The sequence below is a fragment of the Diaphorina citri genome, unplaced genomic scaffold (assembly GCF_000475195.1).
Source record: "Diaphorina citri unplaced genomic scaffold, Diaci psyllid genome assembly version 1.1 scaffold158, whole genome shotgun sequence".
Taxonomy (NCBI): domain Eukaryota; kingdom Metazoa; phylum Arthropoda; class Insecta; order Hemiptera; family Psyllidae; genus Diaphorina; species Diaphorina citri.
This window is the reverse complement of record NW_007377595.1, coordinates 90,334-110,078: the sequence shown is the minus strand read 5'-3', so window position 1 is coordinate 110,078 and position 19,745 is coordinate 90,334. Positions and strand designations below refer to the sequence as shown.

Here is a 19,745-nt window from a genome sequence, read left to right as displayed (position 1 = left end):
AAAAATATCTACCCCAGCCGAAATATAACCTCCCTTAACCCCTTCTCTTCTTGCAGGTCAACCTCCGGTCCGTGGGTCGCAAGCGGTTCGCGCATCTGTCAGAAAACCTGGACGAAATTCACGTAGATGCCAACATCCCCTGGGGTGAAGACACTCTGTTCACACTTGAGTTCCGTGCCGAGGATTCGGGCAAGTATGCCGTCCACACTTGCAACAATAAGTATCTGTCGCGCGAAGGCAAACTGGTGGACACGTGCAATGCGAACTGTCTCTTCTCATTGGAGTACCATGCTGGTGAGTTCTGCTTCCTTTATTTGTTCATTTGGCTGAGACCTATAAGGAGTCCAGCTACTGGTAACTATTCCTGGAGTTCAGAAACATTTCAGTCCATTTAATTGTTCAATTTCAAACAGATTGGTAGCTGTACAGAAGTGCATTTTCTTCAACTGGACTGGAATATTACTGGAAGCCAGTGGTGTTTACATGAAGCCAGTAGCTGGACTGTCTTCCTGCCTCGTGTAATTCAGCCATTAGTGTCTATATTCCAGCCAACTCAGGGTAGATTACCCCAGATTTACATGTTCGCTGCTCCGGGTTTAAATCCCTGTATGGTCGAAGGTTTTACTTTACCTTCGCAGTCTAATTAAGGTCCTTCAGTAGGTGAAAGTGTTTCCTAATTGTTTCCATGAAGACGATGATTTTACAATTTTATTTTATTTATTTGTATTTAAATAATAAGTAAGATATAAGTGCTTTATTAAGACTGTCGAATTAGGACATGTAGTCCATTTATCTCAACAGTTTACAGTTGGGACGGTTTGCAGCCCTTTTCAACAGTCGCTCAATTATCCCTCTCGATTCCAAGGAATAGAAATGCGTTCAATCAATCTCGATCATTAGATTCATTAGCTCATTTCACTAGATCAAACATCAGATGTTTATGTTTCTATGCTTGATACTATGTTTTCTATGTTAAGTTTCTATGTTTGATACAAAATCAGGTCAATCAAGCTCGAAACATATGATTATGTAGAATTAAACGCAGTGAGAATATTGAGCTTTATCTAAGTTTTCTTGTAAATAATTATTTCTTTATAATCACGGAGAAAGAGAACTAGGACATCGGAATTCTTATTGTAATTCAATGTAAAGTTAACCCATACTAGAATTGTGTTCCTTTGTCAGAAATCTTTAAAACAGAAATCGCTTTACATTGTTTCCTATCCTTTGTAAGTACACGAATCATACCATTATTTTCGGTTTTGATGTATGACAATATCGACATGCGATTACGATTTGACCAATTAGATAGATATTTACGAAGGTGGGAGGAGGGCGTCCAGCCTCGGTCACTGGCCCAACAGACCGAACCTTTAAAAGTTTAAATTTAAACTCCTCAGACATTTGGTGCGTTTTGTAGGAAACTGTTCGTCCCTATATCTTCTTTTACATGAAAATGTTTCGTCTAGTCTAACCGATGCCGGGATGGATGGCCAATAACACCCTTGTCTGAAAATGACGATTCAACTTCAAATTTATACCTACCTACTCCCTAGCGTGGAGTACCGACTCTTGTTCTTCGTATGTTACTGACCTTCTTAATTCTCATCAGAGTACGTAAAGGGTTAACTGAACTTCCACTTCGCCTAATTACAGGAATATATACACAGAAATCAATCGTTTTCTATGAACACAAAGTCATTAACCCAACCGGTCATTGCTGCTGTGGATTCGATTGAGTCATTCGCCAACACTGATAAAGATTGTCTTGAACTTGTGCGGGTTCAACCAATCGGCGATCGAGTTGAGTAAATGTTTGAGTTGAGTAATTGTTTACATCCTCTACTGAGTCATTTGGTCATTACTCACATGACGATGTATTTATTGTACCAGTAGTGTGAGTAGGTACTTACCTATAATTATGCTATGTATGTATTTATTGTACCAATAGCATATGTACTTACATCCTCTGTATGTATTTATGGTATGACTTATGTATTTATTCTACGAATAGGTATTCCTTGAATCTTCCTTCTGATATGAAACTATGCATTGATGGATGGAAATTCCTTCTACAATACTCGTATGTGTAGTAGAAGTTCATCTGATAGTAAAAGTTTAGGTGTCTCTGTTTTTAAAAGATCGTACTTGCGTACGGCAAAAATTTGCACGTAGGTACTTCATGTCTGCACTGACCAACTTAATGCCGTACACGGATCCGTGGAAAGACAGCTTTATGAGACCAAGTTTGGAAGATAAGTCTGTAGACAAAAAGAGGGTCTGTAGAAAACGTGGCGCGTGTAGTAGACTTAACACTGACAATAGGCACCCCGCCGGGTTTAAATCCCTGTATGGTCGAAGGTTTTACTTTACCTTCGCAGTCTAATTAAGGTCCTTCAGTAGGTGAAAGTGTTTCCTAATTGTTTCCATGAAGACGATGATTTTACAATTTTATTTTATTTATTTGTATTTAAATAATAAGTAAGATATAAGTGCTTTATTAAGACTGTCGAATTAGGACATGTAGTCCATTTATCTCAACAGTTTACAGTTGGGACGGTTTGCAGCCCTTTTCAACAGTCGCTCAATTATCCCTCTCGATTCCAAGGAATAGAAATGCGTTCAATCAATCTCGATCATTAGATTCATTAGCTCATTTCACTAGATCAAACATCAGATGTTTATGTTTCTATGCTTGATACTATGTTTTCTATGTTAAGTTTCTATGTTTGATACAAAATCAGGTCAATCAAGCTCGAAACATATGATTATGTAGAATTAAACGCAGTGAGAATATTGAGCTTTATCTAAGGTGGTATACACTGCCTAGGCAAAGCGTGGCATTACTTCCCTTGCTGGAGTTTAACCAGCAATTCAGTTAGTTCAGTTGTCCTCACAACGCTGAGAACACCTTCTTACTTTAGTAATCTGTCAGGAATCGGTGTATTCAACATCGTAAAAATCATGTCTTTAACTTCGACATCCAACAAAGGTGTTCCACTCTTCCGCTAATGAGATTACAGCTAAATGATACAAGTAGTCGAAAACGAGATGAAATGAAAGAAAAATAATATACGTAAAGAGAACTAGGACATCGGAATTCTTATTGTAATTCAATGTAAAGTTAACCCATACTAGAATTGTGTTCCTTTGTCAGAAATCTTTAAAACAGAAATCGCTTTACATTGTTTCCTATCCTTTGTAAGTAAGAGAACTAGGACATCGGAATTCTTATTGTAATTCAATGTAAAGTTAACCCATACTAGAATTGTGTTCCTTTGTCAGAAATCTTTAATAGAAATCGCTTTAAATTGTTTCCTATCGTTTGTAAGTACACGAATCATACCATTATTTTCGAATTTGATGTATGACAATATCGACATGCGATTACGATTTGACCAATTAGATAGATATTTACGAAGGTGGGAGGAGGGCGTCCAGCCTCGGTCACTGGCCCAACAGACCGAACCTTTAAAAGTTTAAATTTAAACTCCTCAGACATTTGGTGCGTTTTGTAGGAAACTGTTCGTCCCAATATCTTCTTTTACATGAAAATGTTTCGTCTAGTCTAACCGATGCCGGGATGGATGGCCAATAACACCCTTGTCTGAAAATGACGATTCAACTTCAAATTTATACCTACCTACTCCCTAGCGTGGAGTACCGACTCTTGTTCTTCGTATGTTACTGACCTTAATTTGAACCTTTAAAAGTTTAAATTTAAACTCCTCAGACATTTGGTGCGTTTTGTAGGAAACTGTTCGTCCCAATATCTTCTTTTACATGAATGAAAATGTTTCGTCTAGTCTAACCGATGCCGGGATGGATGGCCAATAACACCCTTGTCTGAAAATGACGAACCTACCTACCTACTCCCTAGCGTGGAGTACCGACTTTTGTTCTTCGTATGTTACTGACCTTCTTAATTCTCATCAGAGTACGTAAAGGGTTAATTGAACTTCCACTTCGCCTAATTACAGGAATATAAACACAGAAATCAATCGTTTTCTATGAACACAAAGTTATTAACCCAACCGGTCATTGCTGCTGTTGATTCGATTGAGTCATTCGCCAACACTGATAAAGATTGTCTTAAACTTGTGCGGGTTCAACCAATCGGCGATCGAGTTGAGTAAATGTTTGAGTTGAGTTTTCAATGTTTTCTTGGATGTTTTTTCGAACTGTCCGATGTCCGTTTCCTACTTCTTTGTTACATGGTAATTCTACAAGTTCCTCTTGTACTACTTCTTGTTCTTCTTCGTATTCTTTTGCTTTTCTTCTTCTTCTGCTGCTTCTGTTTCTTCAAAAGAATTTCTTATTCCTATTCTTCTTTTGCTTCTTCTTGTACTGTCAGTATAATTCTAACCATTTTTGTTCCATTAGTATACTCGAACCTGCAGATTGCTGCAAGAACGCAACTCTTGCACCTGTTCTAGAGTTCTTGTGGGTGCACGTCAGTATTTGCGTTGGCACCCAAGCAGTGGACACCTGTGTTGGTCTTTAGATACCAAGGTATCTAATTCTGTTTATTATTACGATTAGAAAGAAATTTCCTGAATATTTCAACCTGCTACAACGATTTGTTTGTGAGGCATCAAGTTGTACACCAAGTTTAATGGGTGTTATTATGAAGAGGTATTCCTTCTCATTTGATTCTTGAGGATGTACAATTATGGTACCAGGTACATGTACATCTAATTCTGTTTATTATTACGATTAGAAAGAAATTTCCTGAATATTTCAACCTGCTACAACGATTTGTTTGTGAGGCATCAAGTTGTGCTCCAAGTTTAATGTATAGGGTGTTATTATGAAGAGGTATTCCTTCTCATTTGATTCTTGAGGATGTACAATTATGGTAGCAAGCAGGTACATGTACAAGTAGTGTAGATATACTTTTCTCAAGTCAAGTCTATTTAGGGATGTTCAGTAATATACCACCGTTGTTTAGTAACCTAACCTAACACTGAACTAGGTACACTGCTGGTACAGGTCCATTACCCTATAATGTGATGTTCAGTAATATACCACCGTTGTTTAGTAACCTAACCTAACACAGAACTAGGTACACTGCTGGTACAGGTCCATTACCCTATAATAGTTAGGTCAGTGACCAACCTATCCTATGACAGTAGTAAAACAAACATTCTTCTTGATTCTAACTCTGAATGAGAGCTTCTCCATTCATTCCACATTGTAAAGTCTACTTTCACACCTATGATACAGCACTATTGCTAGCTGACACAAGTGATATTCTTCAGTAGTCACAATCTTCACCAGGGCCGTATCCAGGATTTTATCGAGGGAAGGCCCAAGAGTCCAAACAGTGGTGTACCGGGGGTGCTCTAAATACTGCCCTGGGTACAAGTATACAACCTTCTTTACATATACTTCAGTATGTTGACTCATGTGAGTCATCTGTACCGAGAATTGTCCCGAGTCATTCTACATAGAGGGCTCTGACTTTGCGTTTCCATTTTCAAACGAAATTCGAATAAATTATGGTGACACAAAGTTGAGAAACATGCAAAAGAAGATTTTAACAGTGGAATATCCATGACTTTCATGTTGAATACACTGATTCATTGCATTTAATTATTGCAGACTGCAGTGCTCAATTTTCAAAGAAGATCCGTGCCTAATTCTATTTGAATCCGAAATAGCATAATAGGTTGCTCATAACTTCATAGTTTCCTTTTAACCTATTTACATGTATTACTTTGAGGTAGGTAAAGTTTTCACATATCGGTACTGAAAATGGACAGAAGCTTACTCTTATCTCTGATTTGCTACTTGTCTATATGTCCTTGTATTGCTCCTACTTTTGTAGGTAGGTTCTTATTGTAATTACTTTTGTATAAACTATAAAAGAGAGTACTTTTATTTATTATCTACTACTCTACTCTTATGTAGGCAACTCTTTTGTTTTTTTGCTGACAAGTTAACTGCAAGGCACATTTAATGAGAAAATAATAGCCTGGTCTGTGTGCAGATTTAACAGTTGGAGATTCATCTTGAGTGTTCTTGAGGTTTTTTTTCATTACCATTTGTTTCTGGACTTCCAGTAATTTAATTTACATGCCTCATTAGACCTGATTCTGTTTTTACACCGAATTAGGTTTTGGAGTACTCTAGCGAGTTCTTTGATTGTGTTATCGTGTAATGAAGCAAAACATTTTCTTCTTGGAGTTCTTTAACAGCATTGAGTGTGGCTGACGCTTCTTTTATGTCTTCAGCTAGTGCTTTTGTGAACAAAATATCTCAAGAACGGTTTGTCGTAAAGAGATGAAATTTGGTATGCTATCCCGGTACGGTCCAAGGACGCGACTGTACCAATTTGGTAAAAATCGGATAGTCACCCATCCTGATGTTAACCAAAGTCATTGTTGCTTAACCCTTATTTCGTATACACGGTAAGAGACATCGAAAACATTTGGTCATTTGGATGTGAATATTCTAATCAATGTGATTTTTCACGCCGAATCGAATGGTGCTACTTTTAGTACTGTTTGACTTACGGTTGAGAAGTTGCGGGTTCGATACTTCCCTGTGTCGACAAATTTCCCTTTTATTTGTGAACCGTTACCAAATAAGCAAGTGAATAGTCAATCTCATGTGATTTTTCACGCGGAATCGAATGGTGAAACTTTTAGAACTGTCCGACTTAATGTAATAGAAAGTCGTGTGATGTTTACACCAGATTTTTAGAAACCAAATGTCAACAGTCTCACTAGTATAGGTACTTTCTAAGGGTTGGGTTCACAACCAAAGGGGCCCCTCAGATCCCACAGTGGCAGGTCCCAAATCCCAAATTGAGTCGTAGGAAAGCCATTTTCAGTACCTACGCGATCCACAACTTAAAGTGTAGGAAGGCAATTTTCAGCAGAAAATACACAACGAAAAGTGGAGCATGAACTGAAGAAATAGTTTTGGCAATAACACCAACTTCTCTCTTTTCATTTGAAGTAAAACTCAAGAGACAGAGGTAAACTAAGAACACCGATCTTTACCGAATCCCTTTTTCCAGGTCAAATCGCTCTGCGAGACAACAGCGGAGCCTATCTGTCTCCGATCGGATCCAAAGCCATTCTCAAAACCCGCTCCAATACCGTCACCAAAGATGAACTGTTCACATTGGAAGACTCTCTGCCCCAGGCTTCCTTCATTGCGGCGCTCAACTCCAAATATGTCTCCGTCAAGCAAGGTAAGAAATCTCAACTTTCCCTTCCAGTTGTTGTTTCCATCAACTTTTCTCTTTTCATTTGAAGTAAAACTCAAGAGACAGAGGTAAACTAAGAACACCGATCTTTACCGAATCCCTTTTTCCAGGTCAAATCGCTCTGCGAGACAACAGCGGAGCCTATCTGTCTCCGATCGGATCCAAAGCCATTCTCAAAACCCGCTCCAATACCGTCACCAAAGATGAACTATTCACATTGGAAGACTCTCTGCCCCAGGCTTCCTTCATCGCGGCGCTCAACTCCAAATATGTCTCCGTCAAGCAAGGTAAGAAATCTCAACTTTCCCTTCCATTTGTTGTTTTAGCGGCTTTAGCGTTCGCCAAATGGTGATTCCAGAATAAAGTAGAGATAATTCTTCCATACAACGGGGTGATGGTCTCTAACCATGTTTAATTGGCTCGCCCTGACCCGCTGTCAATCATCGTGAGGACTTATCCTTATGCTTAAAACACAGAGATGTGATTGTTTCAAAACCACATCACACAAAAAAGACAGAATTTGAAAGAAAATTTGGGGGGGGGGGAGAAAAACCTCCAAACAAGGGACAGGTGATATTTATTCTCCCCCTGCGATATTTTATTTCCGTATACAAGGGTCGGGAGAGAGGGAGACAAAGTGAGGGGAGGGAGGAAATGGAAAAGGTTGCGAAAGAGAAAATGTAGGTGGGGGAAATCGGAGGAAAGAGGGGGGAGACTAAATAATAGGGATCTCAAATGAAAGGGGAGATTTTCGGTAAAAGAGGGGTAGGTTAAAAAATGGAGACGCCAAGAGAGGGGAGATTTTGGGTAAACGAAGTTTAGACTGAAACCCAGAACCGAGGGGTCGCCGCGCCGGTCGTTAAGTATAAGTAAGCCCTGTACCACACTGTATACCTAATATGCACTCAGAATAGAGGGACCACCCAGTATACCTAATACATTTTAGACGGTGAAAAACAAGTGAAATTACAATATACCTAAGGATGAAATTTGAAAGCTTTTTTTTTATTTCATTTTTATTATGATTGTTCTTTTTTATTGTGCTTAACTGAAGTATATATTTAAAATAATGACATGTAGGAGTAGGAGTAGGTAGTATTAGAGAGTAAATATGTTGAAATGGGGTGCCTATCTGTCTGACACACGAAATTCAAAAATTGAGGAGGGTTAAACATCAGGGGTTGGTAAACTGAGCCCTCTTAAATAGTTTACATAGGGCCCCCGAGCCAGCGACGAAAGCACCTTGAATACACAAGTTTCCTATACCTTAATTAGACTTACTTTATCATGGACACTATCTTGAAAGCCCAGAAGAGGTTAGGTAGTAGAACAGCCGCGGTAGACAGTAATAGTCCATGATAAAGTAAGTCTAATTGATGTATTGACCGTTGCAATGAACTCTCAAGAATACGTAAGATTTCCTATACCTATAGATCACTGAAGTTGAACAAAGTTGACCGTGGGTTGGTACCTCGATGGATGACCATCTGGGAAATCGAGTGGCTTTTCTCGGCCCCACTCTCAGGATGGGAGGTTAATGTGAGTATTCGGGTAGTTTGTCGCTGAATGAAGGCTGAAACCTTTGTCACTAAAGACCTTAGTATATACAGTGACGAAAACATCCTAAAACCATGTGACAATACTTCCTTTGATGTGTACTTTTTTTGCCCATTTCTGATCAACGGATCGAAATTTCAAATCCCCTGGAAACGCGGTCCCATATATCCTAGTGGTTTAATTTGGACACCCCTGTCTAATTGATGTATTGACCGTTGCAATGAACTCTCAAGAATACGTAAGATTTCCTATACCTATAGATCACTGAAGTTGAACAAAGTTGACCGTGGGTTAGCACCTGGATGGATGACCATCTGGGAAATCGCGAGTGTTGCTGGCTTTTCTCGGCCTCACTCTCAGGATGGGTGGAGGTTAATGTGAGTATCCGGGTAGTTTGTCGCTGAATGAAGGCTGAAACCTTTGTCACTAAAGACCTTAGTATATACAGTGACGAAAACATCCTAAAACCATGTGACAATACTTCCTTTGATGTGTACTTTTTTTGCCCATTTCTGGTCAACGGATCGACAATCGACATTTCAAATCCCCTGGAAACGCGGTCCCACATATCCTGGTGTTTTAATTTGGACACCCCTGGGTCAGAGAGCATGCAGAAATGAACAAAAAACCTACCCTAATATTATTTTCAGTTCTGGGACCCTCGGGAACATACGTGAATATTCTGCATGTCTCTCTCTCTCTCTCTCTCTCTCTCTCTCTCTCTCTCTCTCTCTCTCTCTCTCTCCCTCTCTCTCTCCCTCTCCTTTCTCCCTATTTTCGCCAAAGGGATAGTGTGGTGTTTTCGAAAATCAATAGCTTTTCTCCTCTATTTTCTCGTATATTTTCTTATATTCACTTGCCTATACTCTCATCTCTTGATTTCTCTTTTATTGATGCCAAAATAATGGACTTTCGATTTGACAGTTCCTGCTTTGGTGGTGGTGTTGGTGGTGTTTGATGGTTTATTATGAATAGTTTTATTAATCTAAACGCTATAAAGTTCTCTAAAGCTCAAAGTCTTCTGCGATAGTCAACATCTGTCTTGGTCTGACAATGACACTGTTAGGACTGACCTGACATGCACAATTTGTTGCAACCAAAATCACAACACAAACTAAATGAGACTTGTAGAACGCATACAAAGAATTCCATTGATTCCGAATTCAATTAAAACCACAGAGATCCAAATGAAATCACATCAGAGACCAATTAAGATCCACAGTGATAACGCAGAAGTGTTCAGGCAAATAACAATCAAATAAATGAGATACCATTTGGGCACAACAAACAAAGCATAGGATTTAATGGGATCCAGTTTATTTGGAGACAAGAAACGAACAAATTGGACAGGAAGACAGGGTTTGCAGAAAGCTAGAAAGGGTCTCCATCAAACAAAAGTGAGGATAAAATTTCATACCTCCTTGATGGTCGGGATGAACACATACCTTCCTGTTTACCAAGCGATTGTGTTGACCCCTAAACCACTGGGATATGAAAAGTGAAAAGCAAAAGTACAAGGAAGCCTAGCACCAAAGTTGCAAAACACTAGGTATGTCATCTGCAACAATCATCAGTGACATTGAAGACAAAATGAACCTATCCAATTAATTAGAAGACTAGAACAATACCATAACAGTGTGGGCAAACATATAAAAGCTGATACAATACTATAACAATATAGGAAAACATATCAAAGCAGACACAATGTCATTAATAAAGACAAACTCATAAAAGCAGATGGAAAGATGGTTCCGCAATTAGCGACACGAGTGAGAGTTCTACCTACTTGTAACTCATGCAAGTTATAACTCATAAGTAGTAGGAAAGAACTAACGAAAACTCACACAAAATACCTCTCACATAAAAAAAGAGAAGCGTTAAATAAATAGAGCATTTTCGACAATCTCAGTCATTTCCCCCTCTTCAAAAACGCATTTCTAGGCGTCCAAACAAATTAACCCCCACCCTCACCCATTCTGCCATCCCCTCCCCTCCTTTTATTATACAAACCATCCACCTCTGCCATCCCTCCCTCCTATCATTATATCATCCCTCTTCCCCTCCTTTCATCCCCCTACTATACCCCACCTCCCGCCCCTTTGCCCATGTCTCATGTCAAATCTATCAAATGGAGGGGGAGGGGGGGAATCTAAGGAGAAGGGGGAAAAAATCGGCTGCGGCAGAACCCACTTCCCCTTCTTTTGTCCCAAAATCGAATAACGCGTCGTTATAGGAAAATCCACCGGTCGTAATTGCGTTTTCCGTATGCCTGGCCATGTTTTCGTCCCCCTACTCGTCCCCCTACCCTTTCAGACCCTTTTTATTTTCTTCACCCCCTTTTCCTTCTCCTCTTACCCCTCCTAATCCTTCTTTTACCCCTCACCCTCACCCTCCTCCTCCTTCACATCATCCCCTCTCTCTCCTCTTAAACCTGTCTCCCCTTTTTAGTCCGTCCTTCCTTTATTATTACAATAGTAATAAAAGGTATAAGGGACGGACTATTGTATTCTTCTTACTGCTTCTCCTACCTATGAAATGTTACCTGCCTATGAAAATGGGATTTGAAATTTAAGTAGGTACCTGTACCTATGTATCTAACAGACTTGACCATTTGACCTTATCCTTATGTTTGCCTCCATTAGGTAGCTAGCTACTGGGTAAGTAGGACCTGGAGATAATTTCAATTACTTCAGCAAATTTCTACTCTTGGTCGTCTGAGAAGTGTACATGAAGACTACTTTCCAACAGTCTGTCTAGCAAAAATCTACACAAGTTCGAAGTTAATTTCTTGCATTAGTTATGCCCAACTCCAAGATATAGGTAGGTTTGTAGAAATGCTGGTGGCTAAGCCACTTGGAGTAGGTAGGTATATTGGGATATGTATACCCAAGTGTTAACTCGTATGACTACAATATTGTAGGTAGGTCACATGTAGTTCGAATCTTTGCAGTAAAGTTATAGAAAAACATACCTACCTATAAGGTGGTAATCAAGAGCAGGAAAGGACATTGGGATTGGGAGGCAAGAACCGTATGAGGCACTAGCTGAAGACATTAAAGAAGCGTCAGTCACACTCAGTGCAGAAAGTACCTGGGTACCCTACAAGAAGGAAGCAACCAAGTAATTGAAATAAGGAAAAAAGTACTAAAAGAGTTTCAGACCCTTTTTATTTTCTTCACCCCCTTCTCCTTCTCCTCTTACCCCTCCTAATCCTTCTTTTACCCCTCACCCTCCTCCTCCTCCTCCTCCTACTTCACATCATCCCCTCTTTCTCCTCTTAAACCTGTCTCCCCTTTTTCTTACTGCTTCTCCTACCTATAAAATGTTACCTATGTACCTATGAAAATGGGATTTGAAATTTAAGTACCTTTCAGACCCTTTTTATTTTCTTCACCCCCTTCTCCTTCTCCTCTTACCCCTCCTAATCCTTCTTTTACCCCTCACCCTCCTCCTCCTACTTCACATCATCCCCTCTCTCTCCTCTTAAACCTGTCTCCCCTTTTTCTTACTGCTTCTCCTACACTCCCACCTATGTAATGTTACCTACATACCTATGAAAATGGGATTTGAAATTTAAGTTAGGTACCTGTACCTATGTATCTAACAGACTTGACCATTTGACCTTATGTTTGCCTCCATTAGGTAGCTAGCTACTGGGTAAGTAGGACCTGTAGATAATTTCAATTACTTCAGCAAATTTCTACTCTTGGTCGTCTGAGAAGTATGCATGAAGACTACTTTCCAAGATTCTGTCTAGCAAAAATCTACGCAAGTTCCCAGTAATTTCTTGCATTAGTTATGCCCAACTCGAAGGTATACTGGTGGCTAAGCCACTAGGAGTAGGTACCAGCATCTGAAAGCACTAGCTGAAGACATAAAAGAAGCGTCAGCCACACTCAATGCTGTTAAAGAACTCCAAGAAGAAAATGTTTTGCTTCATTACACGATAACACAATCAAAGAACTCGCTAGAGTACTCCAAAACCTAATTCGGTGTAAAAACAGAATCAGGTCTAATGAGGCATGTAAATTAAATTACTGGAAGTCCAGAAACAAATGGTAATGAAAAAAAACCTCAAGAACACTCAAGATGAATCTCCAACTGTTAAATCTGCACACAGACCAGGCTATTATTTTCTCATTAAATGTGCCTTGCAGTTAACTTGTCAGCAAAAAAACAAAAGAGTTGCCTACATAAGAGTAGAATAGTAGATAATAAATAAAAGTACTCTCTTTTATAGTATATACAAAAGTAATTACAATAAGAACCTACCTACAAAAGTAGGAGCAATACAAGGACATATAGACAAGTTGCAAATCAGAGATAAGAGTAGGCTTCTGTCCATTTTCAGTACCGATATGTGAAAACTTTACCTACCTCAAAGTAATACAAGTAAATAGGTTAAAAGGAAAATATGAAGTTATGAGCTACCTATTATGCTATTTCGGATTCAAATAGAATTAGGCACCGATCTTCTTTGAAAATTGAGCACTGCAGTCTGCAATAATTAAATACAATGAATCAGTGTATTCAACATGAAAGTCATCCTTATTCGGTGTAAAAACAGAATCAGGTCTAATGAGGCATGTAAATTAAATTACTGGAAGTCCAGAAACAAATGGTAATGAAAAAAACCTCAAGAACACTCAAGATGAACTTACCAAAGAGTTTACTAACCGAGGCGTTACTGTTTTTGATGTTTTCCTACATACTCGTACATTCGTTGATTATTTTCTTTATTTGGCAACATTACCTACCTCTACCAGTGTAAATTAATGATACCAGTAGATGAAAATTAATAGTAAAGTATTAGGCACTTAGTAATGCTGTGATACCCACAAAAGTTGATTGTTTTCATAAGTGACTCTGACTCCATCTGTAGTTCTCTGTAGTCTTCTTGAATCTACATAGGAGTCGTCTTCTGTTTGTGTGGTGCTTGTTTGCTAGTCAACTCGTTGACTGCTAGGTTATTTATGCACCTGACTGTAATTGGACACCCGCAAGGTGTGTGTTTACATAAAAACAAATAAAAATGTGCCACAGTCAACACCTTGGTGTTCAGCGACTTCAGCTTACACTGTTTATATTAACTCGGAACCTACCTAGCTATTGTCACTGTTGTCTTTTCTTATAAGAGTACCTATTAGAATATTAGAAACCTACGTAATACTTCCAGCCTAGTTAGCATAGAACTTAGAAGGTAGCGCCTGTTTTGTAAGCGCTAGGTCTAGTTCGTGGTTGCCCGTCCGGGGCGAACTTTATTCTAAACAGATAAGGTTCGTTCTCGGAACGGCTGGAGTCTCCTATCCTGTATTTCATTTCCTTGACCTGTATTCCTTCTCTTCGATTTCAGGACGATAAGACCTCCGTTGTTACAGTTGCCTCTATCATTGTAAATTTGACAGAATTTTCAACTCAAAGGAAATTTTCTCCTTAGATTATTAAGCCCAGTTAGACGTCCGGTGGTCCCGTGACGGCCTTTTTCATGAGCAAAGTTCCACAGTTCAGTTATACATCCTTAAGGGTCTTTTTCATGAGCGTTCCACAGTTTAATTTGACCTATGTACCTTCTAGATGTAGCAGGTTGAAATATTCAGGAAATTTCTTTCTAATCGTAATAATAAACAGAATTAGATACCTTGGTATCTAAAGACCAACACAGGTGTCCACTGCTTGGGTGCCAACGCAAATACTGACGTGCACCCACAAGAACTCTAGAACAGGTGCAAGAGTTGCGTTCTTGCAGCAATCTGCAGGTTCGAGTATACTAATGGAACAAAAATGGTTAGAATTATACTGACAGTACAAGAAGAAGCAAAAGAAGAATAGGAATAAGAAATTCTTTTGAAGAAACAGAAGCAGCAGAAGAAGAAGAAAAGCAAAAGAATACGAAGAAGAACAAGAAGTAGTACAAGAGGAACTTGTAGAATTACCATGTAACAAAGAAGTAGGAAACGGACATCGGACAGTTCGAAAAAACATCCAAGAAAACATTGAAAACAAAGCAGGGAAATATCTAAATAGAGGTCCAAGAATACAAGCAATGGAAGTAACAGCCGAGATTCATATCCAAACGGGGCAATTAGAAATCCATTATCCAATTACGACGATAAAAATCTAACATCTAGCAATGCAGCGAAACGAAGAATAAGAAAAAGGAAAAGAAGAAAAAGCAGTAGAAGAGGAAGAACAAGAAACAGAAGAAATTAACAGTACAGTGGCAAGGCCGCAACAGAACACGGCTATGGAAACATGCTGAATATTGAAAAGGAAATTATCCGAAGATGATAGCAGTACAATGCAAGTAGATCTGAATTTATAAGTAGGTAAATTATTAAATAGATACTAGGAACAAGGATAGCTCACCTGGATGCAATTCTTCCAGACATAGGTACATATACAACTAGATTTCATACATACATACTTGCATTTACATTTACAATTAGATAGGCATCTACATAATATACAGACCTATAGTTATAATGCCTCGTAAATCCAAGAGTGGTAGGAACCTAACACAAGAACAACAAAACAGACCATAAAAACACCCTACTCAACACAAACAACAAACTCAACAAGAAGGATCTCCAATTCGTCATACAACTAAAATTTCAAGTGCTTCAAATAACCCCCAAAAAACACACAAGAATTCCACCCCTATCTGAATTTGAAATAAAAAGCTTCATCTACATAATATACAGACCTATAGTTATAATGCCTCGTAAATCCAAGAGTGGTAGGAACCTAACACAAGAACAACAAAATAGACCATAAAAACACCCTACTCAACACAAACAACAAACTCAACAAGGATCTCCAATTCGTCATACAACTAAAATTTCAAGTGCTTCCAATAACCCCCAAAAAACACACAAGAATTCCACCCCTATCTGAATTCGAAATAAAAAGCTTTAACGACTTTGAATTACTTTGAAACAACATAAAACATTTACAGACCTCTAAAACAAGCCGAGAAGCCATACATCAGACGATGCAGTTTTAAGGGCATCTTTTCAGTAAATTGACTCAGATCCTCGTTCGTTGCAATGACGTGTAAAATTTAATTTACCTCTAATGAAAATTTATCGCCCCGAACTAATCATAAAAGAAACACACTGGGGGAAAAATATGCAAGGAATACTTTGAAACAACATAAAACATTTACAGACCTCTAAAACAAGCCGAGAAGCCATACATCAGACGATGCAGTTTTAAGGGCATCTTTTACCTCTAATGAAAATTTATCGCCCCGAACTAATCATAAAAGAAACACACTGGGGGAAAAATATGCAAGGAAATAGAGGGATTAAGGCTAGAAGAAGGAAAAGAAAGAGGATCATAATTTGATAATAAAGTTAATGAATTGAGTAAACAAAAGTAGGCAGACTGTAGACGACGTAGTTGAAGAACTCGTTGGGGATCGATCAGCACAATTCTTCTAAATAGTTTTGAACGAAAATCGGAGAGGAAGTAAATGAAGAGAGCAGAGGAAAAGTTTTTGGCCGAAAATGAGAGGAAAAGGAAGTAGAGAGAAAAGAGAAGTTCAGATTACTTCAGGACACTTCAGATGTTCACGAGTAAGGTATAGCCACCTGGCTTTTATTTCCACCCTAACCAGCCTAACTACGAGTAGCTGCCAGTTCTTAAAGAGTTCTCTCTGTTTTAAATTATAAGGATAAGTCCTCACGATGGTTGACAGCGGGTCAGGGCGAGCCAATTAAACATGGTGTAAATGAAGAGAGCAGAGGAAAAGTTTTTGGCCGAAAATGAGAGGAAAAGGAAGTAGAGAGAAAAGAGAAGTTCAGATTACTTCAGGTTATTTCAGGACACTTCAGATGTTCACGAGTAAGGTACAGCCACCTGGCTTTTATTTCCACCCTAACCAGCCTAACTACGAGTAGCTGCCAGTTCTTAAAGAGTCCTCTCCATTTTAAAGCATAAGGATAAGCCCTCACGATGGTTGACAGCGGGTCAGGGCGAGCCAATTAAACATGGTTAGAGACCACCACCCCGTTGTATGGAAAATTATCTCTACTTTATTCTGGAATCACCATTTGGCGAAACCGCGGCTGTTCTACTACCTAACCTCTTCTGGGCTTTCAAGATAGCAACGAGTGTCCATGATAAAGTAAGTCTAATTAAGGTATAGGATACTTGTGTATTCAAGGTGCTTTCGTCGCTGGCTCGGGGGCCCTATGTAAACTATTTAAGAGGGTTTAGTTTACCAACCCCTGCTGTTAACCCTCCTCAATTTTTGAATTTCGTGTGTAAGACAGACAGATAGGCACCCCATTTCAACATATTTACTCTCTAATACTACCTACTACCAACTCCTACTCCTACATGTCATTATTTTAGATATTTACTTCATCAGTTAAGCACAATAAAAAAAAAGAACAATCATAATAAAATAATGAAATAAGGAAAAAAAGCTTTCAAATTTCATCCTTATGTAATTTCACTTGTTTATTTTTCACTGCCTAAAATGTATTATACTGGGTGGTCCCTCTATTCTGAATGCATATAGGTATACAGTGTGGTAAAAGGTCCTCGTACACTTGCTTAACGACCGGCGACCCCCTGTTCTGGATTTCAGTTTAAACTTTCCTGTCTTCCTTCTCTCTTCGATTTTCGGGACGATAAGACCATAGCAGTTACAGTTCCCTCTGTCAAACCTCTTAAAAAAAAGACGGTCTTACCGACACTTGATAGGTACGTCAGTTGTACCTTAGGCACTTATGGTGAAAACACACTACCCTCACGTCACGTGAGCTCATGGGGAGTCGAAAACATGTGGTTCAAAGTTCCGTCCTGAACCAAGGTTTTTGGTAGGTTTGGTATCGATGAAATACAAAACCCTTGAAAATATACGATTATACAAATAATTATTAATCCTGATATAGGGTGGTTAACACAACAACAGACATACGGTATTCGTAAGCTGAACTGCTTTTCAAGTGTTGTTTCTATGACTCATTAATTTTACTTGTAAGGGTGCTGGAGGACTTGAATTCCTGACGGGCTTTCTTGCTTTCGTTATCCTTGCTTTCATACCGTACATTAGACATACGGTATTCGTAAGCTGAACTGCTTTTCAAGTGTTGTTTCTATGACTCATTAATTTTACTTGTAAGGGTGCTGGAGGTCTTTAATTCCTGACGGGCTTTCTTGCTTTCGTTATCCTTGCTTTCATACCGTTCATTAATATTCTTCCCCTTCTTTCGATTTCTCTTCCCCCTTTTCTTGATGTTCCTTTCTCAAAATATCCGAAAAAGATTTCAGGCTCGAGTGAGTTTTGAACAGAAGCTACGTTTGCACGGTTGTGTAGGTTCAGACATTTTTCATAAGACGCTATGGAGTGACTAGAGAGTGGGGTGCCTATTGTCAGTGTTAAGTCTACTACACACGCCACGTTGACTACAGACCCTCTTTTTGTCAACAGACTTATCTTTTAAACTTGATCTCTTAAAGTTGTCTTTCCACGGATCCGTGTACGGCATTAAGTTGGTCAGTGCAGACATGAAGTATACGTGCAAATTTTTGCCGTACGCAAGTACGATCTTTTAAAAACAGAGACACTTAAACTTTTACTATCAGATGAGGCTCGAGTGAGTTTTGAACAGAAGCTACGTTTGCACGGTTGTGTAGGTTCAGACATTTTTCATAGGACGCTATAGAGTGACTAGAGAGTGGGGTGCCTATTGTCAGTGTTAAGTCTACTACACACGCCACGTTTTCTACAGACCCTCTTTTTGTTTGCAGACCTATCTTCCAAACTTGGTCTCATAAAGTTGTCTTTCCACGGATCCGTGTACGGCATTAAGTTGGTCAGTGCAGACATGAAGTACGTGCAAATTTTTGCCGTACGCAAGTACGACCTTTTAAAAACAGAGACACTATTCCGAAGTTCTAGCTTTACCGGAAGGGGTAGAAAAAACGGTTTGAAAATCGCTTATTTTACGACTGACTGACTCACTGTGTGAACTTCTACTACACATACGAGTATTGTAGAAGGAATTTCCATCCATCAATGCATAGTTTCATATCAGAAGGAAGATTCAAGGAATACCTTTTCGTAGAATAAATAAGTACATAAGTCATACCATAAATACATACAGAGGATGTAAGTACATATGCTATTGGTACAATAAATACATACATACAGTATTGACCGTTGCAATGAACTCTCAAGAATACGTAAGATTTCCTATACCTATAGATCACTGAAGTTGAACAAAGTTGACCGTGGGTTAGCACCTGGATGGATGACCATCTGGGAAATCGAGTATTGCTGGCTTTTATCGGCCCCACTCTCAGGATGGGTGGAGGTTAATGTGAGTATCCGGGTAGTTTGTCGCTGAAAGGAGGCTGAAACCTTACAGTGACGAAAACATCCTAAAACTATGTGACAATACTTCCTTTGATGTGTACTTTTTTTGCCCATTTTAGAAAACGCTACATTTCAAAACTCTAAATCAAGTGATTGTATTTCAAAAATGCTTCTTGATCAAAATCTTCCAGCCCATTGAAATACTTGATGGTACAAACGCTAATGACCTAAACTGAGTAATAATTATTAAATAAGTAGAAATAATTATGAGAAATCTACAAATAAATACTCACCGTTCAAAGAGACAACTTATCTACAATATTCAACCAGATGAGAATTTTTCCTAGCTGCCTGATCTTCTGATCCACAGCAAACTGTGATGGTATCTGCCATTCCTTCTCACTCTCTCTCTCTCTCTCTCTCTCTCTCTCTCTCTCTCTCTCTCTCTCTCTCTCTCTCTCCCTCTCTCTCTCCCTCTCCTTTCTCCCTATTTTCGCCAAAGGGATAGTGTGGTGTTTTCGAAAATCAATAGCTTTTCTCCTCTATTTTCTCGTATATTTTCTTATATTCACTTGCCTATACTCTCATCTCTTGCTTTCTCTTTTATTGCCAAAATAATGGACTTCAGGCTATACAGTT

The 19,745-nt window shown here is 38.9% G+C and overlaps 1 protein-coding gene across 1 annotated transcript in view; it reads left to right on the top strand.

The window, feature by feature from the left end:
* LOC103505229 (protein singed-like) overlaps positions 1-19,745 on the top strand; it is a 54,030-nt gene that overhangs the window by 33,800 nt on the left and 485 nt on the right. The window contains exons 4-7 of the mRNA XM_026820584.1: positions 57-294; positions 7,028-7,204; positions 7,330-7,506; positions 18,539-18,647. Of these exons, the coding sequence (XP_026676385.1) occupies positions 57-294; positions 7,028-7,204; positions 7,330-7,506; positions 18,539-18,647 (701 nt within the window). The remainder of the gene's footprint in view (positions 1-56; positions 295-7,027; positions 7,205-7,329; positions 7,507-18,538; positions 18,648-19,745) is intronic.